Source organism: Anoplophora glabripennis, unplaced genomic scaffold (assembly GCF_000390285.2).
Source record: "Anoplophora glabripennis isolate ALB-LARVAE unplaced genomic scaffold, Agla_2.0 scaffold473, whole genome shotgun sequence".
NCBI lineage: Eukaryota > Metazoa > Arthropoda > Insecta > Coleoptera > Cerambycidae > Anoplophora > Anoplophora glabripennis.
Window position 1 is genome coordinate 37,177 of NW_019417197.1, and position 25,636 is coordinate 62,812.

A 25,636-nucleotide genomic window follows, 5' to 3' on the forward strand; every position below is an offset into this window, starting at 1 on the left:
CAGGTAGCCTTAATAAAGGCAGGTAGAATTTGCTCCTTGCACTACACTTTCACAAAACACGTGTGCTCTGGTCGGCTGCCCGCTAGGAACTGATGTAGTCTCCATGGTAATGCGTTATGATTATGAAATCATGAATAAAAGAAAAGAGCTATTTTATCGACGATATGTCATTTCTATCCTTTGTCACTTGGTACACTTCATAGTTTTGTAACTTTCTAACCTAACCTAATATTTTTACTTGAGTTCAAAATACGAAGTACGAACCTAAGCAATTATTCATTTCATTTTTTACCATGTCCGCTAATTAACTCAAAATAAAATATAAATAAAATGCTGGATTTAACATGTTTGAAACTAAATTATTTTGTTTACTCTTCCCGAGAATAACAAGAAAAATGTCCACTTCTTCCAATAGTAAGTACAGAATTTTACGCAAATAACTACAATGAACGTAATTTTCACTTTTTAAGACGTGATAATAGAAAAAATAGGACAAATAACCACAATAGGCATAAACCGGCCAGAGAGAAGAAACTGTGTCGATTTCAATACAGCGACACTGATAAAGGACGCAATACAAGGATTCGAAGAAGATGACACCTCCTGTGCAGCTGTCCTGTACGGTACTGGGGGCAACTTCTGCTCAGGCTTTGATTTAAATGAATTAGTTGATCTAGATAAAAATAAGGACTTGGAAAATGTGTTCAAAAATGGATTCATGGTTTGTTACCGTTTATTATATTTACAAAGTTGTATCGTTAATATCCCACAGGGTATTTCGTCAAAGTATGTGAAGAAACCGATGGTTGCGGCAATAAATGGCTACGCAGTTGCAGAGGGCTTAGAACTCGCTTTGATGTGCGATTTGAGGGTAATGGAGGAAACGGCTGTTGTTGGCTTCTATGGTAGAAGGTTTGGTAAGTCTAGATAGTTGCATTAATAAACTTCTTGTTTATTTTATTTTCTTCGAAGGTATACCCTTAACTGATGGAGCTGCTGTCCGATTACAAGCGATGGTTGGTCTTTCCAGAGCTTTAGACATGGTATTAACGGGTAGATCACTCAATGCCAAAGAAGCTTTCGATTGGGGAGTAGCCAACAGAATAGTCGCTTGTGGAACCGGTAAATTCATTCTTTAAAATTAAAAATTGTACTTATTTTTGATATTTTAGCATTGGGACAAGCAATTAACCTAGCCTCGTCCCTGATTAAATTTCCACAAGATTGCCTAATCGTTGACAGGGAGTCTACGTATAATGCTGCTTACAATAAAGCGTACGATGAACTTATGAGGTACGAACAGAAAAATAGTAAGAAAGTTCTGAGAGGGGTGATTGAAGGTGCGAAAAAATTCATCTCGGGCTTGGGCAGGCACGGTAAAACGTACAATTTGACGGAACGAAGCATATGCGAGTGGGAAAGAGAATTTAGCAAAGAAGCGACACCAAAAAGTAAACTGTAATTTCTAAGATATAAGTGTACAGTGATTTTAAGTAAAGTTATAGTATTTTTATTCCACAATTCCTTTTGCTCTTGATGGGCTGCCTTTCACAGTACGAGCGCTGTTTAGCCTATGTAGGTGTGTAGCAGATTCCTTGCTGCTTCTGGTGATGCTGGATTTACTCTGGAAAATACAAATAATTTTTTAATCGGAGATCTTTGTAATCTGCATTTTGCAAAAATCAAAAATTTTCTATCAAAAAGAATGAAAATTTAAATCGGAATTAAATTATTAATGAATCACCCTGTGTATATATACAGTATATCGACAGATTAAGTTGAAAAAAGGACAAGCCCGTATAGTTTTCATTTTAATTCATTCACTTTTGATGGGGCCATCCTTTTTCTCCTTTATTTGAAATTGAGACTTTTTCACATTTTAGCAGGAAATAACTTCTTGCAAAGCAATTATTCCGATATAAATGAATTTGATTTTTGTCATAGAGGCCCGGTTTTAAAATAAAAAGGAATGGAACCTTTTAGAAAAAAATTTTAGCATTTTTTTTATCTAATAGTTAATATTACATGTATTCCAATTTAGCATCCCTAGAAATCTCCTACCAGATTCAGTTTAGGAGCAAATTTTTTTTGTCGAGTCGGTAATAAAAATTTAGAAAAAGTACAAACAAAATAACTAAATAATTCTCTCAACTTTAATTTTCCAACTGTTTTTCTATGATTTTTTTTTTAAACACATTTTTCACCGTTCAACAAAATAATTGCGGTCTCTTTTAATGTTCTTTTAACAGTATTATATTCCTTTTCCAAAAATTTTGCCAAATTCCATTGAATTATATGACCGTTTTCCGAAATTCTCGTTTTTTTTAATGTAACCTTGTAATCATCTATTTTAATATTCACAGGTCGAGAAGTCTCTCCAACATACTGTTTATTGCATTCACAAGGTATGCTATAAATGCAATTTTTTGAATTTTCAAAGTAATTATTTGGGAGCGTCTTTGACAATAAAGTCTGTAAAATATTAGTTGTCTGAAAAACTTCTAATATTAAATTTTTTACCTATTTTTAAAATTTATTTAATTTCAAATAACTGAAATATACAGGTGGCTTCATGAAAAATGAATTACAGTGTATACAGGGCCATCATGTGAAAATGTTAGATCCGATTGTAGTTTCATTGTCTTTCAAGATATCGGGAAACGAAATACCTCAAACACTTTGAAATACTTGCAGAACAATTTGAATCTTTTAAAACAAATAATCAAATCAACCATCAAAGTAAAATGTGCCAAAAAACATCAAATTGGCTTCAGGAAGCAGTTAAATTAGATGAAAATGCCTTTAAAATATAACAAAATACATATATCAAAGTAAAAATTGTTCAGATCGGCTTTGAAATTAATCAAAACATCAGAATGTGACTCTTTTAAAAACTTTGAAAATATCTCCGAAACTATTCATTACGTTGAAAACTCGAAAATTTTGAAATATTTGTAAAAACTTTGGGATAAAGTATATCTAAATGTTTCAAAATTCTTCAAAAACATTTTCAATTAGATCAAAATACCTCTAGATCTTTCAAAACTTTTAAATAGGTATGTCGAAATACCTCAAAAATAAAATATGAGGAAAAAATCATCAGGAAGCACTCCCAAAAACCTGGAAATATTTCTAACACCTTCAAATTATGCCAAATTGTCTCAGAAGATCAAAGATCAATGGCCCTCGCAGTCAATGACATATCCTCAAGCTCATCGACCTTTTATGTCCGAGATCAATGACACTATTGGACCCGAGATCAATGACATTTTAATCTAACGTCAAACTTCAATGACTTGGTACCCGGTCAGTCTTTTGACCCTCCGATACCCAGAATTGGAGGGAAAATTCGCAAATTTGTAGTAATAAAATATCATGAAAAAATCATCAGGAAGCAGCACTCCAAAAAAACTTGGAATTATTTCTAACACCTTCAAATATGTCAAAATGCCTTCAGAAGGTCAAAGATCAATGGCCCTCGCAGTCAATGACTTAGATCCTCAAGCTCATCGACTTTTTATGTCCGAGATTAATGACGCTATTGGCCCCGAGATCAATGACGTTTAATACTTTTAAATTGCTCTGAATTTAATGCGAATAAGCTGCAATACCCCATTATTTTTATTTTAACTTTTGTAACGGCAACAAACCTTTTTCGTCTTGACCTTCCTCTTCCTGCCTTCAATAAGGTCGAAATACTCCTGAGATGTTTTGCTCAGCAATGGCTTGGTTACTCCCACTAAAATAGTATGTATATGCAGTTATTAAAACGAATTTAAAAAACAAAGATACGTTACTATCACAGAATGCAACGTAATATTGTTCCCCATCGATAAATATATTTAATCCGCTGCTTGTAGGAGGGTAACTATGTACCGTTAACGGTTTTCCTTGGCTGGTGATTATGTCGAATTTAGCTGTAAATGTAAAAATGACTTGTCTCAATTTTTTTTCTGGGTTTTATGTCTAAGTCATACTTCTAATATCGTCGCCTATACCAACTGCTGCGAATACATAATCGATTATAATTGCTATGAAACAGTCGGGATTCACTATTAGCTCCTTGTTCTGCACATTTATCGCCCTCTTCGCATCGTCTGTTAAATCAGAAATATTATAGGCATCCACGTCTTTAGTCTCCTCAAAAGTATTTAAATCTGCAAATCGCAGAGAAATGTAACATCTTACACCTGTTGACGATGGAACAACTTATTTCAACCTTACCAATGTATTTAACAGAAAAATACATGTTTATGCGCTAATAAAAAGCGGTAGATAAACACCATGAATAATAAAATTGTATAAAGTATTGCGTTGTGACGTTTGGCGTTGCTAGGCAACCAAAAAATAACAATCGCCGCTACCGCTGTCGCCAGGCCTCCAGTGGTGTCAGTGTGACGGCGGGTTTTCTTGATTTTTATCGTTTTATTAAGAAAAAAACAATATGGATTGGGATCACATTCTCGCTCTTACTCCCGAAGACCTCGACGACGACGAGAAGGACGAGCTGTACAACACGGTGACGTGGTTTGAGTGCGACGGCGACGATGTCGATTTAACAAAATGCAAAGTTTTGTTGAGGGTGAGTCAGGAAATCTTGAAGTACAAGGGGGAGCAGGTGGAGGCTTTGCTGCACGAGTTGGAAGAGGTGGCGGTCAAACAGGGCGAGGAGGAAGCGGTCGGGAGGATGGAGTCTGATACGAGGAGTTCCAGGTCTAGGAAGTCTAGTAGTATAGAATTGGAAAGTAAGACATTATCAGTATAAGTATTATGCAGGATGGTCGAATTTTGTGGGCGTTATTTAGGCTGGGAAATCATAATAGGTACACTTTACATTTCGTGTAAAAATTTTGTAAGACTTCACATTTTTTATACTGAGTGTTTATTAAACATACGGCAAAAATTCAAGGGATTATTCCTGGACCATTCTAAAAATATTTTGTCCTTTGAAGAGCCGCTTTGTTCCGAAGATACAGGGCGAGAAAAATTTTCTACAAAACCAATTTTGAGGACAAAATATTCTTAGAATAGTCCAGGGAATATGGACCAACCAACTTGCGTTAAACAGCTCATCTTTTTAAAAATGGATTGCAATATTTTTATTTTTTTCTCACAAATTCTTAACTTTTCCAAAAAACTTGAAGAGATTAAAAAGTTGGTAAATGAATGGGGCTTTTTAGACATATTTTTTAAAAGAAAAATTTTAGGAAAAAAAAATAGGAACAAATGTCATAGGGGTTGATTATTTATTTTCAACCCCTTACAAAAATACTTCAGGGTTGAAAAAATTTAAAAAAATGTAGTGTTTTTGTCGGATAATGTTCACCAAGTTTGGTTTCTTTAGCTGATATACATGGTAGATAAAAAAGAAAAACAATTTTTTTATAAAATTTTTGGGGGGCGCAACTTCAGGGGAGAGTTTTTTCAAAAAATGTTATGCCAAAGGCCCCTATTAATTTTCATCAGAGAATCGCCCTCGCCCTTTACATTTTTAAAATTATTTAAATACACCCTGTATGCTATTGTACTCGAAACTACATTTTTTGTTCATTTAAACACAAGCAGATTTTTTTAAACAAGAACGACTTCTAGAAACTGAAAAATATAAAACTTTCTCTTGTTTTTAATTCCGTCCGCGGTTGTATTGTATATGCTAAATCTTAACGCGACGTTTCAGATTTAGAATTAAAATATTTGGAGCTTAAGGGCAAGTACAAGAAAACTATGAAAATCAATGAAAAGAACACCGCGGAAATAAATAAGGTAAGGGTAAGATTTTTTTCCTTCTCAAAGTTAATATTGCCCGCCCGATTTCTAGCTGACTAACACAATAAAAATATTGGAGAGAGAAAATAAGAACTTGCAGAATGAGGTTCAAGCGAAGTCTCATGAGACAGCTAGCGAATCTGATATATCTGAAAACATAAAGGATCAGCAAAAAGAACTGATGCAGACCGTCCAAAACAAGAATAAACAAATTTCGGAACTACTTGGCGATATAGAAGTAAGCAATGGTTTTTTGAGGGTATACGAGGGGGAACCAAAAATAACCTGGCGAAATTTGCTGCGCGCGCCGCTCTTGTAAATCGATTTTTTTAAATGGTTGATATTCGAGAACAGCGTGCGGCATTGAAATTTTGTTCGAGATTTTTTGGCGAAAAGCCGCATGACTCGCATCCCACCCTACTTAGCTGATCTGGCGCCCAGTGATTTTTTTGTATTCACCCGGAAACGTTTGAACGAGTGTATAAGTATTAATGGTGAGTACTTCGAAGCTGACTAACGTTTGTAACTCGAAAAAATAAATTCTGCATTTTTTAAAACACCACCGGTTATTTTTGGGTCTCCAATGATAAACCTAAACAAAAACAAATAGGTTCGACATTGCTAATATTTACATAAACGATATAACTCCCGGGAAAAAAAATAATTTACTTGTTTTACTGATTACTGTTTGATTTAGCAGTAACTGTACAAAAATATCTTCGCGGGAAAAAAATATTTTTTTGTTGAAGGTGGTCGAAAAGGAAAATTTTATTTTACGCGGAAAACTTTCCAATGTCAGAGACGAGCTATCCCTCGCTACAAAGGAGATATCTACCATGACGGAGATTTTAAAGGCAAAAGAAGCAGCCATCGAAGAAAACGAAGGTAATGGTAGTACTTTTAACTTTTATTTTAAAAACTGTTTCAATTTGTTTAGAATCTTTGAAGAAAATTTCCGCGCAATACGACATTCTTCAAGAAGAATTCGAAGAATTAGAACAGTTGAAGAAGAACATGGAACAGGAAATGAAGGATTTTGTTGCTGAAGTAGACACGAGAGTAGACCAGTGGAAAGTAAGAAGTATATTAGAGATTTCTGTATTAGTTGATCTATTTATGGTACCTTGTAGCAAATACTGGACCAAAAAGACGCAGAAATCCAAGAACTGAAGAGTAGGAATCATCAACCCAGCTTAAATTCTTCCTTGTCCAGTCTACCAAATGACGAAATTGAAAAATCTCAGGTTAACGCTTTGCAGAGGTCTCTATCAGAAAGAGAAAAGCAACTGATGGAGGTCCAGATTCAGCTCCAGGTAGCTACCAAAGAAATGGAAGAAAATACAGAGATTTTGAGGAACCTGAAGGAAGAAAGGGACAAAGATGTGAATAAACTCAAAGAATTGTACCAAACAGTGAAGAATTTAAAAAAACAATTGAAAGCTGTCCATGAGCGGTGCCAAAATTTGCAGGAGGAGGTGACCTACGCTGAGAAGACTTCTGCCAGTAAAGATGCAGAGGTAGAAGCAGGCCAAGGTAAAATTAGATTGATGACCACTTATTTTTCTAGCTGAAAGACATTCTGGATAAGATGCATGAAAATGGGCAGGTGGATTTGGTCGTTCAGGTCAAGGAATTGCAGGACTTGAAGACGGAGAATAGGATCAAAGAAAAGCAGATCATGAATTTAGTGAAAACCTCTAATAAATTGCAAGAAAACTGTGATCTTTATGAAAAAGAAAACGAGGTGTTAAGGTAAGTATCGCAAAACGTCTACGCAAGAAAGTTCAACTCTTGTTTTCAGAACCAAACTGGGAATGTCCGAGGATGAACAACTAAACCTAAGCGGTTTCGCAGCAAAACAGTCCAAACACAAGAAGGAGCTAGAAGTTCTTAAAAAGAAACTAACCAAAATGGAAGAAGAAAAGCTTTCGTTGAAGTCGGAAACCCAAAAACTCAATAGAATGCTGTCTTCCTTAACCGACCAAATTCTTGAACTGGGCCACAAACCCATCTACGACAACGTTACAGAGCGCAAGCCAATTTCCGTGGATCTAAAAAACGAGAACAAAGCTCTCGTGGATGAAAACGAAGCTTTGAGGAAGGGAATGCACGAGATACTAAACAGCATCAACGTGAAGAAGGGTTCATCTTTGAACGAGATCAAATCAGAGACGTTTGAGAAACTACTGAGGGCTTTAGACGTTAAACATATTTCGGGATGGTACCACCCTGCTATGAGGCTACAAGCGGAGCTCCATAATTTGGAAGGCATCAACGCGGAATTGAGAGAGCAACTGAGAGAAGTTAGAGTTGAGGCGGAAAAATATAAGTCCATGGAGGAAAAAGCAGCAACAGTTCACGGGAAGGACGAAGCTGATGAAGTAGAGGAAAAAGAAAAATCTGACGAACCAGATATTACCCAACCAAAAGAAGAGAGTGACATCAAGGAGTCTGAAGATTACAATATCATTGATATTACCAATTTAGATGACTTGAAGGAAAATCTGGTCCAGTTATTCGACAAGAGCGGAGAAAATTTTAAAACTATTACAAATTTAGATTACATCTACTTGGAAAAGGAACTGGTTCAGATTCAAAGAAAAACTTTGGTAATTTTTAATGCATTACTGAACGAAAAAGTAAAACTTGAAAATGAGCTGAAATCAAATGAAGAACGTCTTAAAGTTATCGAAGATAAATGTGAATTGTCGGAATCGAAACTAAAGGTATTGGAAGAAAACGAAACTGATGAGGCAAAGTTGAAAAAACTGGAAGAAATAGTTTCTGATAACGTCGTATTGAAAAGAAAAGTGATATACTTAGAAGACGACTCGAACAAACTAACCAAGAAACTGGAGGAACTTAAAATCGACTTGTCTAATTCTCAATCAGAGCACATAAAGAAGATTGGAGAATTATCCAGAGCAAATATAACTTTGGAGAAGAATTTAGCGATACTGAAAAATCTCAATGAAACCTCAGTCGACTACGAAGCTTTTGAAGACCTACGGAAAACACTGGACGGTATTACTATTAAATACAGAGAGCTTTCTTCAAACATCAAAAAGGATAATGAAGAAAAATGCGCTGAAATAAAGATGCTTCAGGAGTCACAGAAGACTTTCGAGAAAGATAAGGCAGAACTAAAGAAAAAACTGGTAGAAGTACTGTCCAAACTTTCGCTTCAATCAGTACAAGACGTGGACGACAAGATGGAGAAGCATTCCCAGAAATTAGCAGAGTGCGAGGTTAATGAGATAACAGAGAGACAACGTGCCAACCACACCAATAATTTGTATGAGTTAGTGAAGGAACAATTCAACAAGTCCGAGGAACGATTCCAAGAGTACTCGAAGTATAACGAGGACTTGCTGAAGAAGAACCTTGTCCTTCAAGAACAACTGAAAGAGGCCGAACACAACCTTTGTAACTATATCGACAGGGCATCGTATAAACAACTGCAAACGGTTAACAATGATCTGGTTAGGCAGAACGAAAAACTGGAGGTGCTCAATAGTAAACTGGAAGAAGATTTGAAACTAGCAAAACAGAGCTTCAATAACCAACAGATGTGGAACAACTGCAAGGAACAGGAATTGTTGCATCTGAAACATCAGGTCGTCGATCTCGTTTCTGCTTCTGACGAAAAAATGATTATAGCTCAGCTGAATTCGGACCTGTTGCACTGTAGGCAGTCGGAAAATGTATACAAAACTCGACTGGATGAAGCAGAGGAGGAATTAAAGTCGACTAAAGAAGAATTGGAGAGAAATACGACCAAATATGAACAGGAGAAACTAGAAGCTGAAGAAAAAGAAGTTCAGTTAAATAAAAAGATAAAGTAAATACGATAAAATACAGTAGTAGAGTTAAGGAGTTTATCTTTCTCTTTTTCAGAGTTTTGCAAGAGTTGCTTTGTAAACAAAAGCAGCAATACTTGGGAAGCATTCCGCTATGTTCAGAAGAAATATACCTTGAAAATTTACGAAGTATAAACAAAGAAAAGCACGAGACGTTCCTCCATTTGCACAGAACCAAAATGTTGGAAGCGGAGAATGAGATCCTAAAAGAACAGTTGGAAATTGAGTTGCAGGATGTGACGATGCAGAAACAAATGATAATCGAAGGCGACAAAGAAGAATTCAAAAAGGCTCTCAATTGGATGCAGGAAAAGAAAACCTTGCAAATAAACGTAAGAATGAAATCATATAACCGGCAACTGTTTCATGATTTTATTTTAGGAACTGCGATATAAGCGTCAATCTGAATTCAAAGAAGCTCAACTGCAACACTTCATGGATCGCGTGAAGATGCAGGACGAACAAATCTCGAAACTGGACGAGGAGCTTTTGTTGTGGCACAAAAATTTCGACGTCAACCTACCTCCAAAGAAAACTTCTGTTGAAGAAGTCAAGAAGGTCGTAGAGAAATCTCCTGCTCCAGCCGTTAAAATAATGAAGTCATGCGAGGTCCAGACGATCGAAGCCGTTCTAAATGAAGACGTTCGTGAATCAGAGGAAACTCTTCAAATCCCCAGCCTAAAATCTGAGCTCATCAAAGTGCGCGAGGTCGTTGACGAGAAGCAACGAAACATCGACCAGTTGAAGAGTAAAATAACCGAACTGGAAATGACCATTAGCCTATTCAGGAAACAAATCGGTGATAAACAGAGTCAGATAACTTTCTATGAACGTCACATCATGGAGTTGCAAGGCAAGAGGGACGAAGTGCATTCTGGTGGCGCTGGAGGGGACAACCTTAGCGTGGGGATGGAATCCAGCAAAAGCAACGATGAAATTATAAGTTTAAAGGTAAGTTAATACGTCGTTAATGGATTCCATATCGTATAGAGGCCACAAATCAGATTCTTGAGGAACTAAACTGACCGTTACATTTTCAGGCCTCCATCCAATCCTTACAGGATAGTTTGAAGTCTAAAGAGGAAGAGATAATAAAATATCAAACACTGTTGAAAGTAGACAGAGATAAACACAGCTTAGCGGCTGCCAGGCTGCAAGAGGAGCTGCAGACCCTCCAGCTAGCTTTGACCGAGGAGAAGCAGAAATGTTTAAGGTTCATAAAGTTGTGAGGTTCCAGTGCAGACTTATCTTCTCTCGTTTGCAGCTTGAAGGAGACTTTTTCGCGATCAAGACCCAACAGGGCTGCTCTGGAACAGTACATGACCCAAGTGCACGCCCTCGAGAAGCACACTGCCGAGTTACACACCAAAATCACCACCTTGGAAGCCCAGTTGCAGTCGAGCAGACAGGAAGCAGTCAGGTGGAGGTCCTTGGCCAACGACAGGTTGGATGCCATGGAGGAACTAAGGAACGAGTAGGGAGGTTCTGAAAACGTCGAACTTGTTTAACTGTTTTTTTTTTTCAGCTTGGAGGAGCAGCACAAGAACGAACTCTCCGTTTACAAGACCGATTCCGAAAAGTTGAAGGAGCTTGGGAACGACGACAAGAACAACCTGTTGCAGCTCATCATGAAGTACAAGAGCGAGAGCAGCGGTCAGATCAGCGCCGACATTGGCAGACTGATTAGAGAGAAGGACGACAAAATCCACGAGTTGACTGTGAAGTTGCGACAAACGAAGGTAAGAAAATCCTCGAATTTTTAAGATATCCTTGAATCCACCCTTTCAGAATGAGGCGAAACGTTTTCCTGCTGCCGAAAAATTGGAGACTAGCACTTCTCCAAAACTGAACGACCTGGAATCATCAGTGGAGCTGCTTTCGAAAGAAAACGAACTGCACAAAAAGAGATACGAGCAGCTGCTGAATAAAGAGAGAAGCGCTAGAGAGGAGATACGAGATCTGAAAGCTCAGCTTTTGAGGAAGTACGGAGTTTATTAACGTAGCTTGTTGCCTGTGTACATATTTATATTTTTTTGACACCCGTCGCGTTTTTGTATACAAATCTAGCATACGCCACTGACGTTTTAGACCCAGCGCTGCCAGAACCGACAAGTCGGAGAAGACCATCAAGGACCAACTCCAAAGGAAGATCTCCTCTCTGGAAAACGAGATGGCCGACCTCAAGCAAAACCTGGCCGAACAGATCTCCATCAACGAAGGCCATAGGGTCCAGGCTTCCGAGGACTTCGACAAGTGGAAGAAGATGAAGCACTGGCAGCAGAGCGCCGAGAAGCTGAAGAACAAGCTAAAAGAGCGTGACAACGAATTCGAGAAGCTCCAGCAGACGTGTTCCGGGTACAGATTGCTCATAGAACGGTTGGAGAGGGAGAAGCACAATTTGGAGAACAGGGTGAAGAACTTGAAGAGCAGCAACGCGAGCGCTGTGGGCGTGAGGGAGGTGGAGGTGTTGAGGATTGAGAATATGAGGCTGCAAGCGGAGATAGAGGCGGTCAGTTCTAGGTTGGAGATGCAGCAGCACCACGCCGGTGGACTGGGTGCAGCCATGATGCAGGAGAAGTTGGAGGGGCAGGAGAGGAAAATCGCCATTTTGGAGCTAACTGCGAAGGTAAGTGGTAGATGATGATCGAATCCGTTGTGATGTACTTTAATATATTGGGTGTCCCAAAATTTCCAATTTTGCTCCATTTGTGAGGAAAAGAGTAAAGTTCATGTTTACAAAGTTCAATTGACTCAAGAACTGAAGCCTACTGACCACGCAGAGCGAACACAATTCGTTGAATTTTTGAACAAAATCATCTTCAGATCGTTAACAGTTAATGGTGCTCGCTATCGCGACATGATAATCCAGTTTTTTGTGCCTAAATTGCAAGATATAAATGTCGTCTACATGTGGTTTTAACAAGACGGTGCTACATGTCATACAGCCCGAGAAAAATTTAATTACCGCATGAGTCATTTCCTGGTCGTGTAATTTCCCGTTCTGGTGATCAGAATTGACCGACCAGATCACTTTTAGACTGATCGAAATAACTCATTTAGAGGGAAAAAAAAGAAAATTGTTACCTGCACTTTTATAAGTGGAAATGGTAAAGGGGCTTATAATGAACGAAAAAAATAATAAATGCGTGAGCAGGGGTGGCGAAGTGTTGATTTGGGTGGTTGAAAAATTGTGAAAAATTGTATCATTGCGATTTCTGGCGAAAGTTGACGTCAAATAAAAAAGTGTCATACAAAAGTTGTAGATCATGCAAAAATCTACAACTTTTGTACAGGTCACTTTTTAAGTTAACCTCAGAATTTCCGAGAAAAATGCGAAAAACAATTTTTTTTCTTATTTTTCGTTTTTTATTTCTCATTTCCGCAAAAATAATTTAATTTTGACGAAACTGGGTGAAAGTCTACCTTTCTGTGTCTTAAATAACCACAATTTTGTTTAAATAAAAAAATCAGGAAGTTTACGAGATATTCATTTTTTCTGGTCTGACACACTTTTTTTTTCAAAGAAAAATTCTATTTAGAAAAATCATCATACAGAGTTCTGCCGATGATCATTTTTTTCGTTTTGACATATACTTTTTGGCGAAATAAAAAAATCTGTAATCACAGTTCAAAAATATGCTCAGAAATGCAAAAAAAAAATAAAAAATGACTTGCAACAGTGAATTTTTTAGTAATTGTTGATAATTTGTTTAAATTAAAAAAAAATCAAAAACTGAATACACCATTCAATTATACGGAAAAATATATATAAAAGAAAACTCTAAAAAAAGTTATGTTTTTTTATACCTAATAATATGCCGTTTAGAAAGTTTTAAAATTGCTGGTAATTCCGGAGATATCCGGAAATAACCGAAATTTTGCAAAATTGTTTAATTTTTTTTCTGGTTTTATTTGAAAACGAATTTTAAAATAAATTGCATATTTACAATGCCACTTTTTTCGCTCTCGCTCTATACAATGGCATCAACATTTTTGCAATCCGACGTTTCATCTTCGAGGGGCCATCATCAGGTTAATTTTTTTAAATACGTCGCTGCTATTATACATACAAGTTATTTTTAATTCTGAATTAGATGATATTACTATTGTAAAATGTTTCTAGCTTGTTTTAGCTATCATTTAAAATTTTTGCTGAGTACGGCTCTGAACGCGTCCCAAACATCTTTTGGATGAAGTCATAACAATTTTTTTACTACTATTAGCAATACTAATTAGAAATAATAAAACATTTCATAAATTCGTATTATTTTTTTATTAGGTATAGTGTTTACGTAGTTGAAACTGTATAAAAACTAAAAGTCGGCATCTCTACAACTTTTTAAATTTGGATATTTTGTGCTTTTATACTGTTATGACTTCCTCCAACAGATATTTTGAAAGCGTTCAGAGCCGTACTCAGGAAAAATTTTAAATGATAGCTAAAAACTTTTTTATTACAATAGTAATATCATCTAATTCAGAATTAAAAATTACTTTAGATTTTGTCATAAAAATAGCAGCGACGTATTTAAAAAAAATAACTTGATGATGGCCTTCGAAGGCGAAACGTTGGATTGCGAAAATGTTGACGCCATTGGATAGAGCGAAAAAAGTGGCAGTGTAAATATGCAATTTATTTTAAAATTCGTTTCCAAATAAAGCCAGAAAAAAATAAAACGATTTTGCAAAATTTCGGGTTTTCGGGTTTCGCGTCAACAGTAAACTTTGCAGTTAATACTTTGTATCGCTGAAATCTCAAATCATCCAGAGATAATTTATCATTTATGCATTTGTAATTCGACTTAGATGTTATAGCAATACTGTATAAAAATAAAGTTTTGGGTCAAACAATGAGACAGTTTTTTTATGTTTTTTTCCATAGAATTGTATGGTGTAATCAGTTTCTGATTTTTTTTTTAATTTAAACAAATTATCAACAATTACTGAAAAATTGACTGTTGCAAGGATTTTTTTTTTGCATTTTTGAGCATGTTTTTGAACTGTGATTACAGATTTTTTTATTTCACCAAAAAGTATATTGCAAAACGAAAAAAATGATCACCGGCAGAACTCTGTACGATGATTTTTCTAAATAGAATTTTTCTTTGAAAAAAAAGTGTTTCAGACCGGAAAAAATTAATATCTCGGAAACTTCTTGATTTTTTTTCTAAAAAAAATTGTGGTTATTTAAGACACAGAAAGGTATACTTTCACCAAGTTTCGTCAAAATTAAATTATTTTTGCGGAAATGAGAAATAAAAAACGAAGAATCAGAAAAAAAACTGTTTTTCGTATTTTTCTTGGAAATTTTGAGGTTACCTTAAAAAGTTACCTCTACAAAAGTTGTAGATTTTTACATGATCTTACTATGATCTACAACTTTTGTATTGGATACTTTTATGTTTAACGTCAACTTTCGCAGGAATCCCAGTGATACAATTTTTCACAACTTTTCAACCCCCCAAATCAACTCTCCGCCACCCCTGCTCACGCATTTATTTTTTTAAGTTTATTATAAGCCCTTTTACCATTTCCACTTATAAAAGTCCAGGGAACAATTTTTTTTCTCCAAGTATAATTTGGTCGGACTATTTCTAGAAACTCAAAAACTAATAAATATGTCAAAATACTTCAAGTAACTTAAAAATACTTCGAAAATCTTCAAATTCGTCGAAATACCTTGATAAATTGAAAAGGATTGATTGGAGATGAAAAATCCATGACCTAGTGTCAAAAGTTAATAATGGGGAGTGAAAATTTAAAAAATACAAAGTTTACAGAAAATAAAATTTTTTAACAATTAAATGTGACGGCTCGTTTGGATTAATATTCAAACGCAATTTTGTTAAGCGTTCATTAAAATTTATAAAAAATACAAATAAATAAATCAATAAATAAATAAATAAATAAATAAATAAATAAATAAATAAATAAATAAATAAATAAGAAGATTAACTGGATATTGGTTGCAAATCCAGCCATAGTCCACCAATAGGAGAAAGGAGGATACCAGCAGTCTCCATCTCAGCGGCAATTTCGTTCTTTTGTTCAAGTTAAAATTAAAATTGCTCAGCATCAAAGACAGCGCGATTTTAGCTTGAATCATCGCGAATCTCATACCTAAAAAAAAATAATACCCAGATTTCGCCATATCCCTAAGATAATATTTAGAGACTCACCAATACAATTTCTGGGACCATCTCCGAAGGGTATGTAAGTGTAGTCCCAAATTTTCGATCTATTTTCTTCGTTGAAACGATCCGGATCGAACCGTTCGGGCTCTGGGAAGTATTCTGGATCTCTATGGAGCCCATAGCAGGGTATGATCACTGATAATCCTTCTTTGATGAAACTGGTAGTGCCTGGTATCTGGTAGGTCTTTGTGCATTTCCTCAGAAACGCTGGAGCTGGAGGGTACTTTCTTAGAGTCTCTAAAAACAACGTTCTATTAGTCGCTTTTGTTTTCACAGGTGTTTGTTTTTTTTTACCGAATATGATGGTGTCCAAATAATGCATCTCCATAACAGATTCGTAACTAAGACCTCCGAATGTTTTGAAAACTTTAACAACTTCTTTCCTTGCTTTAAGTTGGATATCTTCGTTTGTCGCCATTTCGAACAGAGCGAAGCTGATGGTGGTCGACGTCGTTTCGAAACCGGCAAGGAAGAAGATGAAGGCTTGAGCCGCTGCTTCTTCCATGGTCAGACCAGTTACACCAGGAACCTAAATCATAAACAGTTAACATTTTTTTAATGAAGTATTAAAAATTGCTGTTTGATTGACTCACTGCTTACTATTTTAGATCTAGAGTTTAAGCTTGTACCTTGGCATTTTCGCTGTTCTGGTTGTCATCCAGTTGTCCATCTTTTCTTAGCTGGATCAGCAGTTGAAGGAAATCGTTTCTGGTGACGTTGTTCTTCTCCCGATACTCTATGGTTTCCTTTACAACTCGGTAGAAGAAGTTTGTCACCGTTCTTGAAAAGACTCCAATACGTAGGAGCCTCGCCAAGGAGGGAAAACTTCTGATCACGATCTGAAATAAAGTAGGCAAATACACATAAACAATTTTGGACTTTTCTTCACCACTCACCATCTTCAGCAGATCTCCTATGGTCTGTGTGAAGGCCCTTTTTCCCATCATCCTGAACTCAGCTTGAGGATTTCTCATGCAGTTACACTCAAGACCGAAAGCACAACATCCTATGACATCCGTGGTGTACCTAGCTAAGATTTCTTTGATTTCCACTGCACCTCTTTCCTCCGAAGTCAGCTGTTTCAGCAGGTCAATCATCTGGTGACCGCACTGGGCTATGGTGTCAAACATATACTTCAATTTACCCGGTGAAAACGCTGGGGTCATCTTGGCTCGAAGTCGCTTCCATTTGGGACCTGAAGGAAGAATTACAGACTAGGATAATAAGATCTGTAGCAGGAACTCGTCTTTCTAAGTAACTGATAGAAGATAGTTTATAAGAGTTTTGTACCTGCTATGGAAAACAGATGCGCGCTGATGGGGTCATTCTCCTCATCGTAGTAGATGCCCCTGTCGTAGAAGTGCTCGAAGTCGGTGCTTTGGATGTCCTTGATCAACACCGGATCCAGCGGCAAGAAGGTGGGTCTGCTGAAGAAGTACATTCCCACACATTTTTGGCCTTTCATTCGGTCGTAAACTTCCTTCACTTTTTCCGCCATGTTCTGCCTGCGAAGTACGACGGACGCCACGTCACCAAAGGGGAAGGTGGGGTTCAGTTGCGGGACTCCCATACGGCGCCAAAAAGAATGGGCGCGCTTGAAGTAGACGTAGATGAGTACGGCCAAAGTTGCTAAGAGAATTAGGTGGATGTTTTCGGTAACTACCAGGTACATATCCTGGTGATGAAATAAAAAATTCCTTGTTACATACTGTTGTCACATAAAGACTGTGTGGGCAGCTTGATGTCTATTTGGGTATCTTCGTCGCTATTCACGGGTTGCTTGTCTGGCATTCTCATTGGAATACCCATATACAATGACAATATCTGCATAATCTTCAGATGTAAATAAATGCATTTTATATTTAGCACTTTAACGCTTTAATCATTGTTATAGCAATCAGGCTACTATAATTGAAATATGAAATTATATTTTATCTGCTCCCAATTAATACATTGTTTTTAAGGAGGTAAGTGGATTTTACCGTAGAAGTGGAAGTTGCTATGGACAACGAGAGGTAAGTGAGGTAACTTACCTCTCGTTGAAGAATGAATTAATATTTATAGTAATTGTACACCTATTACATTTAGTAACATTTATAAAATCTGGATTTTTTCCCTCGCGTTTACATTTTTCTCAAAATGATTTGACCGCTCCGTCACCGGAGGCTCAATATTATCTGATTGATCCATTAAAATAGCATGATGCGACGTAGTACTAGAACCTGGAGTAGAAGTGTCATTGTAAAGAATCCTGTTGGCTATTTCATTTTTGCTATTTAAACTGTCAGCAACATAACTTTCTGCAATTGTGGCAGATTTCCACCCACCATGTCTCTTGATTGCTAATACATCAACTCCTGTATTAGCCAGCAACGTTGCCGATGTTCTTCGGAATGAATGGTCTGTATATGTTTCAGGATGTTCTAGTTTCAAAAACTGTGCAATCTTTTTAAGAATCCTAGAAAGGGTATTCTTGCCGACTGGTTGGTTGTAACATCTACCTGCTTGATAGCGCATAAAAAGCGTGAAACTTCAGTTTTAATTTCCAATCTAATCTTGACATATTTCTTAAGAATTTCTAGGTGAGAAACAGAACCCAGACGAGAAGTAATTGTAAACGTACGTGACATACCATTTTTAGAATCTGGAACTGTAACTACAATAATGTCATCGAAATTTTTTATTTTGCCGTTGTCCAAACTAAATTTACAAACTCATCTGAACGACATGCTCCTGCAATGCCTAAAACCGTCACTACCTTCATTAGCAAATATGTGTTATCGGGTGCCTGAACGAGAAAATCGTTGACTTGTTCTCTTTTAAAAACGTTTGACTTTTTAGGTATATAGCCGTCATTTTTACGTTTCAAAAATTCTCTCAGCTTGAGGTTTTCTGAAAATAGTTGACTTAATCATTGAGTATTCACTCCACAAACTCGCCGGTGACTTTAAAGTTCTTGACTTCTCCGTGAAATATGCTCGCAGTGACACCAGTATTTTTTTTCTGGCACCATTCTTTGAAATTTCTATATGCTCGTCGGTAGCGCACCTTCGACTTCTCGGACAATAAAAATTCGCAGGCAGCATTTGCTGCACTTTCTATTTAAAAATCACTTATTTAGAAATAATTCAAAACCAGCAAAATTGCAACTTTTATGTAGTTTTGTTTAGAAACGACAAAATCCAAACATCTAAGGCGACTCTGCAAGATTTCGAATAATGTCAAAATAAATTGCTTAAGAAATATCAAAAAATAAAATCAAATTTTTATTTAATGAACCATAAAGAACTGTGGGAGCAGATAAAGTGTTATACACCACGCAGCGGTTAAGCATAATTTACCTTCTTTATGCTGTAAATAACTATTTTAAATGGTTGTAACTTCTAAACAAAAACGAATCGGATCTATGTTCATATAAGAAAAAATGTTGAAATTAATCCAGTACCATCTCTGTCAAATTTTGTCATAGAGCTTGTAGAACACCCTGTGTTGTGAAAATTATTGACATTTAGTAAATCAAAGTACATATGTCTAACTTAATAAATGTTGTTTCAAAAAGTAATACAAAAAAACCTAGTGAATATTTAATTGCTATTTGCTTGTTTTGACTTTTTGCTTTATTTTCCTATCTGAAGAAAAATTAAATAATAACTGAAACACTTTTTATATATTATACGTAGTGTTTCTTTTGAAAACGAAAGTCTGAAATAATTCATTAAAAGAAATCAACTCTATTAGGTAGTACTGCGTGTTTATTTTTTTCTTATAAATCAAATGAAGTAAGAATATTGCCAAAAGTATTCGTATTTAATAAATTAGATATTTATTCAAATAAGGAAAATAAAAAATAAATTCCGGTTTATATTTTAATCGGTTTTTGTTAGTAAGTGTTATAAAAAACCCATTAAGGCTTATTTACGTGCAAACACATTTACATCAATCAGTATCAATAATAATATCAGTGACACCACTATCTCACAGTCATATCCTATCAGACTTACATAAATTAATTTAAACCATTATGTAAATTGCTCTTCTAATAAATCAATACATTAAAAAACTTACGTTAATTGTTGCTTAATCGATGTATCGCAAAAGTATCATAAATTAAAATTACTGCAAAAACACTGGGCACTTAGCTTGCATTCTCGGGAATACCCACAACATACTCTGGCGAAAATTGCACGCATCTTTGTTGTGTACAGTTATCTGATGCTATCTTCTGGCCGGTTTACGGTTTACATTAGTGGTTGGCCTACATAGGAGGTATATTCGACAATATGACACTTATACGACCTCCTTTTTAGATCATTATAAAATAATGAATGAAGAATTCGTTATATGTAATATACGAGGCGTGACACGTAATTCAACCCGTTTAATCGGCATTTTAATTCAGTCGGATCATTAAAAATATATACAATGTAACACATTAAGAGTTCCTACAGAAAGAAGTCGCAGTATACTTGAGGAGTAGACGTTGCCACTGTTACACTTTTGCATCACAATCTTATTTAGCACATTTGTATGTATTTACAAGCTCATTGTGAGTCGTCGAATTGTGTCTGGCGTTAAGTAAAATGTAATATTTTCACATTCTGTTACAAGCAGGCGATGACTGCAATTTAAAACGATACTCTTGAGGCGTGACTGTTGTCATTGTTACATTTTTGCATCATAGTCTTGAGTAACACTGTTGTACTTGTTAGGCGAATTATCAAAACAAATGGGAGTTGCCAAGAAGATACATTTGACGGGTATCACTATGATCTTTCTCAATCTGTCACTTAACTACTCTCAAGTAGTTTTCCAAAGGCGTATCATTGGGAATTACCGTCAAAAAAAAAACAGAAGTAATGAGTTCAATGTACTCTGAAATGTTACATGATAAATTAACCTAATTCTAATCTTTGTGTATCTTTGAAATTTGACATTTCAACACTACTTGCGCATATACAGGGTGGCCAAATGAAAACGGAACAGAGCCATTTTCAGGAACTGCGTCAAGATCGTAGAAAAACGCTCAGACCCGTCGATTTTAGATTAAAGGGGGACATTCTTTGCTGGTATTTTTGACTCAGTCACTTTCACGCCCAAGCAAGGGTAAGCATCACCCCAAAATATTTAAATGGCATTGGGAGTTGAGTCATATTTCTTTTGACAGCTCTTACAATTCTCTTTACAACAGACTTTTATAAGACCGCCCAATACTTTGAAATAAATTTACATTTTAAAATTTAAATTATGTTTAGTTCCTTACTTACTACTTAGTTGATTAAATGTTCAAACTGATGACCGCCCGCTTCCATACAAGAATAAAGATTTTGTTCGAAACGTTCGCGCACATTCCGAAGCATTTCCGGAGTGATTCGACGGCATTCGTCGACGATTCTTTGACGCAAATCTTCCAGCGACGCTGGCTGTGTTTTATAGATTTTACTTTTTAGGTATCCCCACAAAAAGAAATCAAGGGGCGATAAATCCGGTGATCGTGGAGGCCACTCAATGCTGCCTCTTCTCCCAATCCAATTCCGTAGAAAACGTTGGTCCAAATACTGACGGACAATTAACGCATAATGCGGAGGAGCACCGTCCTGTTGAAAAATCAAATGATCTTCATCATACTCTGGAACATTTTCAATAATATCAGTCAAGGCAGGGTCAATAGCGTCTTCCAGTAATTGCAAATACATTTGGCCAGTCAAATTACCAGGTAGAAAAAAAGGACCCACCAGCCGGTCACCGAAAATTCCAGCCCATACATTTAATTTTTCCGGTTGCTGTGTATGCACCTCGTGAAAAACTCTTGGGTTTGAATCGGACCAATAGCGGCAATTGTGACGATTTACCGTCCCGTTCAAGAAAAAACTGCATTCATCAGAAAAACAGATGTTAAAAAGGAACTGTGGATCGTTCCCTGCTCGCTCACTCATTATTTCGCAAAATTGCAAACGGCGGTCATAATCATCCTCATGAAGTTCCTGGACTAAATGTATTTTGTATGGATGGAATTTATTCTTCTTCAAAATGGTTTGTATGCTAGTTCGATTGATCCCAGACACAGATGCCAGCTGCCTCGTACTTAATGTAGGATCAAGATGAACTTGTCCCAAAACTGCAACTTCACTAGCTTCATTAACTATAGGTTTTTCAATTTCTCGTTTTTTATTGGCTACGTTCCCTGTCTCTTGAAATTTTTTTACTAACTCTAGAACATACTTCCTCCTGACATGTCGATCTTGATGTTGTTCATTAAATAGCTGAGCTGTTCTATTCGCACATTTATTGTTCATAAAGTAAAGCGAAATGATATCTACCCTTTCCGCAATGGAATAAACCATAGTGTTTAATTTTCAAAAACACAATTAAATAAACTACCAACCAACGCTTCCAAATAATACTAGAAAATAATTTGGAATCCACTAATTTTACGTTCATTGTGTGTGTATAGCATTCATTTCTGTTTTTTACAATTGTGTTTTTTTTACGAAAGTGATAACAAATCGCCAAAAACCAATGTAACGCAAGAAATACTAAATTTATACCATTGGCGTACTTAACTCGAATGACTGACATTTTTACCGTTACTAATTGTTTGTACATAAGTTTCAACTTTAAAATCAAAATTCTTAATAAGTATTGGGGCGGAATTATAAAATTTAAAGTCTGTTGTAAAGAGAATTGTAACAGCTTTCAAAAGAAATATTACTCAACCCTCGATGCCATTTAAATATTTTTGGGTGATGCTTACCCTTGCTTGGGGGTGAAAGTAGCGGAGTCAAAAATACCAACAAAGAATGTCTCCCTTTAATCTAAAATCGACAGGTCTGAGCGTTTTTCTACAATCTTGACGCAGTTCCTGAAAATGGCTCTGTTTCGTTTTCATTTGGCCACCCATATTTATATTTCCAATCTCTAGGGCTCTGCCGAGGTTAGAGCCGAACTGGAACGCCTTCAGGACACCGTTTCGAATCTGCAGAAGAGGAATTTGTGCTTAGAAGCCGAAAATCTGGACTTGAAACTGGACCTGGAAAAGTCCAACAAAGAAATTCCCCACTTCCACCAACAGATACAGCACTTGGAAAAGTACGAGCCCATTTCCTCAACCTTAAGTATCAACATTGACTTTCTCATTTTTTTTACTAGTTACGTCGATGTACTGAAAAGCGAGAATACCAAGAGGGATTTGGACACTTTGCCTTGCAGCTCCCAACCTACCAATGAACCTAAGAGGGTGTCGGAACTGGAAAGGACCGTCTTTATCCTGAAAAGAGTGGTGGAAAAGCTTCAAGCCGAAAACAAACGTCTACTTACAGGGAAGAGACCGTTATCTGATCGATCAGTGAGTATGACTTTATAAGGAAGTTAAAAAAGCATAAATGAGGTAATCAAGTGGCCCTAAAATGCGTCCTTGTGCCACTCCGAGCAATTTTAGCTACCTAGTTTCAAATTTGTACTCATGGAAGACATAATTTTTTTTACTAGCCTTCTGGGGACAAACTCAAGAGAGACTACGCCCGGTTGAAGGAGCAGTACGGGGAGAGTCTGCAAAAGATCGGACTATTGGAACGGCAACTAGCCAATAGGAACGAAGCGAAAAATATGCTGAAGAAACCAGATGACGCTCTTTCCGATGAGCTGGCCAAGGTGAAAGAAGAATTGGAACAAAAGTCTCATCTCCTGGAGAAGGTTAAGGTGTTGCTGCACAGGGCAGCTGCGAAGGAAAAGTCCCTTCTGCAAGAGGTAAATGGTCAATGATGTATTGGAGATTTGTTTTCATATTTTTTTTGCAGATAGCTGAGTTGAGAAGCCAGAAAGAGGCTGGAATTAGTCCTATTCCAGAGGAATCTGAAGACAGCTCTGAAATTTAGGTTTTTATACTATACTTTTATTTATACACTTGTAGGTTTGTAATTCGTAAGAATAAACTTTTTTAAATAAGGAAATACTGATTTTTATTTCTATAAAAGATATACAGGGTGTTCAAAAAGTTTGGAACCCCCTCTCTATCTCGGAAAATACTGCTCAAACAAAAAAATGATTAGGATAAAAGTTGCAGGGTTTTAAGTGAGCAAACCAACGGTGACCAAGACCTTGAAGGTCATTTAGAGGTAAAGTTGAAAATTTTAAATGGAATCGTTTACTTTTGATCCCGGAAATGGTAAGAGCGGACAGTTTTATGTTCGAAGGTGACCTTGACCATGACCTTCAAGGTCATTTAGAGGTCAACCTGAAAATTTTAATTGGAACAGTCTATTTTTGACCCCGGAAATGAAAAAAATTGAAATTTTTACGTTCGGATATGACCTTGATCATGTTCTTCAAGGTCGTTTACAGGTCAAGTAGATTTTTAATAAATGACCCGATATTCTTCGCTCTTTTCATTTCCGGGATAAAAAGTATACGGTTCCATTTAAAATTTTCAACTTGGCCTCTAAATGACCTTGAAGGTCAAAGTCACATTCGAACGTAAAATTTTTCGCTCTTACCATTTCCGGGGTCAAAAGTATACGGCTCCATTTCAAATTTTCAACTTGACCTCTAAATGACCTTCAAGGTCACGGCCAAGGTCATGGTCAAGGTCACCGTTGGACTGCTCACTAAAAACCCTGCAACTTTTGTCCTAATAATTTTTTTGTTGAAGCAGTATTTTCTGAGATAGAGAGGGATGTTCCAAACTTTTTTAACACCTTGTATATTAAATTAATTTCCCCAAGTCTAATAATTTCATTCGTTTTTATAAGAGTTCGAGTTCCAAAATACGTTTATTTCTTTTGTAAAATGCCTATATACAGGGTGTTGTAAGTTTGACTGCCTTAATTTTAACAGACGATAGAATACATTAAAATAAACAAAAAAACCTTATTTGACGTGGGTCCTAAACTCGACCATTTCTGAGAAAAAAAATATCAAAATCTCCAACTTGATCGATTAATGAACTTTATGCTTAATTCTAAAAAATAATTACCGTTGTGATAAATTTAAAATTCGATAAAATTTATATCGAGCAATTTATATCGAGCAATGTGACAACGGCGCGGCGGATAACACCAGGTATCTGGAATTGGACCGTGCCTGAGTGTTTTTTGCGTACCACTATTTCCTTTTCTTGAGGTGCATGGAAAATGGTTGTGGACATTTTGAGCATATGTTGTAGTTTGTTTTGTACTTGTGCGTTTAAAAATTAATGAATTTTTTGGTAAGTACCTAAATTATTTTTAATACGTATGATTATTTGGCCGACGTGAATCTTTGGGTACTTTAATTACATATTTTTCAAATTCATAATTTGATTAAAAGTTAAGCTGTTTTAAGAGATCATAATTACTAAAATTCGAGCTAAAATTTAAGCACAACACTGTCTTCGTACTACAAAATCGATACAATTTTATTTTATTTATTTAAAAACTGGAAAACAATTGTTTTGAAATTTACTAAATGTTTCACAAGAATAGTTGTTTACATTTCTTCCGTAGGACAAGTCTGCCGCGTGCACAAGTGGTTTGCGTCAGCTGTGTAACGTCATGTTAAGCGCTGTTATCACGTTGTGATAAAAACTCCCCAATATTAATACTCGCTGAATTTTGAAAACTGTTACGCCCTTGTAATATACAACTTTTTTGTTCATTATGATTACTCTATTTCATGCTGAAGTAATCGCAGTCAAACTTCTTATACTAATTACTAATTTTAGAATAATTCAAATTTACCGCCACTTAATGATCAACCAATAAAATACCTCTGTTTTGATGTGCTTTAAACATTGAAGCCAGTTCACAGAAGATATCAGAATCCGCATTGACAAGACCACTTTAG

The 25,636-nt window shown here is 36.2% G+C and overlaps 4 protein-coding genes across 5 annotated transcripts; 2 read left to right on the forward strand and 2 right to left on the reverse strand.

The window, feature by feature from the left end:
- The first annotated feature begins 217 nt into the window (after nucleotides 1–217).
- Nucleotides 218–1,513, forward strand: LOC108911430 (probable enoyl-CoA hydratase). Of its 2 annotated transcripts, none has more exons than XM_018716370.1 (5): nucleotides 218–414; nucleotides 483–721; nucleotides 773–917; nucleotides 973–1,122; nucleotides 1,173–1,513. In XM_018716370.1, the coding sequence occupies exons 1-5, from the start codon at nucleotides 345–347 to the stop codon at nucleotides 1,460–1,462; spliced, it is 894 nt and encodes a 297-aa protein (XP_018571886.1). In that variant the 5' UTR covers nucleotides 218–344; the 3' UTR covers nucleotides 1,463–1,513. The 2 variants fall into 2 exon arrangements, with proteins under 2 accessions (XP_018571886.1, XP_018571885.1); XM_018716369.1 differs by having other exon boundaries at nucleotides 219–414; nucleotides 471–721.
- LOC108911431 lies at nucleotides 1,500–4,295 on the reverse strand. The gene is made up of 5 exons (XM_018716371.1): nucleotides 4,225–4,295; nucleotides 3,978–4,157; nucleotides 3,798–3,917; nucleotides 3,651–3,739; nucleotides 1,500–1,624 (listed from the first exon to the last, which is right to left on the reverse strand). Exons 1-5 carry the CDS (start codon nucleotides 4,247–4,249, stop codon nucleotides 1,511–1,513), a joined length of 528 nt encoding a protein of 175 aa, XP_018571887.1. The 5' UTR covers nucleotides 4,250–4,295; the 3' UTR covers nucleotides 1,500–1,510.
- A 149-nt stretch (nucleotides 4,296–4,444) lies between these two features.
- LOC108911423 (centrosomal protein of 290 kDa) lies at nucleotides 4,445–23,705 on the forward strand. Its single transcript, XM_018716359.1, has 20 exons — nucleotides 4,445–4,745; nucleotides 5,678–5,763; nucleotides 5,819–6,004; nucleotides 6,516–6,657; nucleotides 6,704–6,840; nucleotides 6,897–7,283; nucleotides 7,334–7,518; nucleotides 7,568–9,607; nucleotides 9,664–9,958; nucleotides 10,008–10,175; nucleotides 10,284–10,577; nucleotides 10,667–10,839; nucleotides 10,891–11,100; nucleotides 11,152–11,365; nucleotides 11,415–11,608; nucleotides 11,715–12,252; nucleotides 22,740–22,906; nucleotides 22,967–23,162; nucleotides 23,306–23,563; nucleotides 23,614–23,705. The coding sequence occupies exons 1-20, from the start codon at nucleotides 4,445–4,447 to the stop codon at nucleotides 23,689–23,691; spliced, it is 6,249 nt and encodes a 2,082-aa protein (XP_018571875.1). The 3' UTR covers nucleotides 23,692–23,705.
- Nucleotides 15,835–19,972, reverse strand: LOC108911429 (cytochrome P450 6a9-like). Its single transcript, XM_018716368.1, has 6 exons — nucleotides 19,886–19,972; nucleotides 17,111–17,495; nucleotides 16,717–17,015; nucleotides 16,450–16,659; nucleotides 16,115–16,349; nucleotides 15,835–16,055 (listed from the first exon to the last, which is right to left on the reverse strand). The coding sequence occupies exons 2-6, from the start codon at nucleotides 17,490–17,492 to the stop codon at nucleotides 15,928–15,930; spliced, it is 1,254 nt and encodes a 417-aa protein (XP_018571884.1). The 5' UTR covers nucleotides 17,493–17,495; nucleotides 19,886–19,972; the 3' UTR covers nucleotides 15,835–15,927.
- Nucleotides 23,706–25,636: the final 1,931 nt, after the last annotated feature.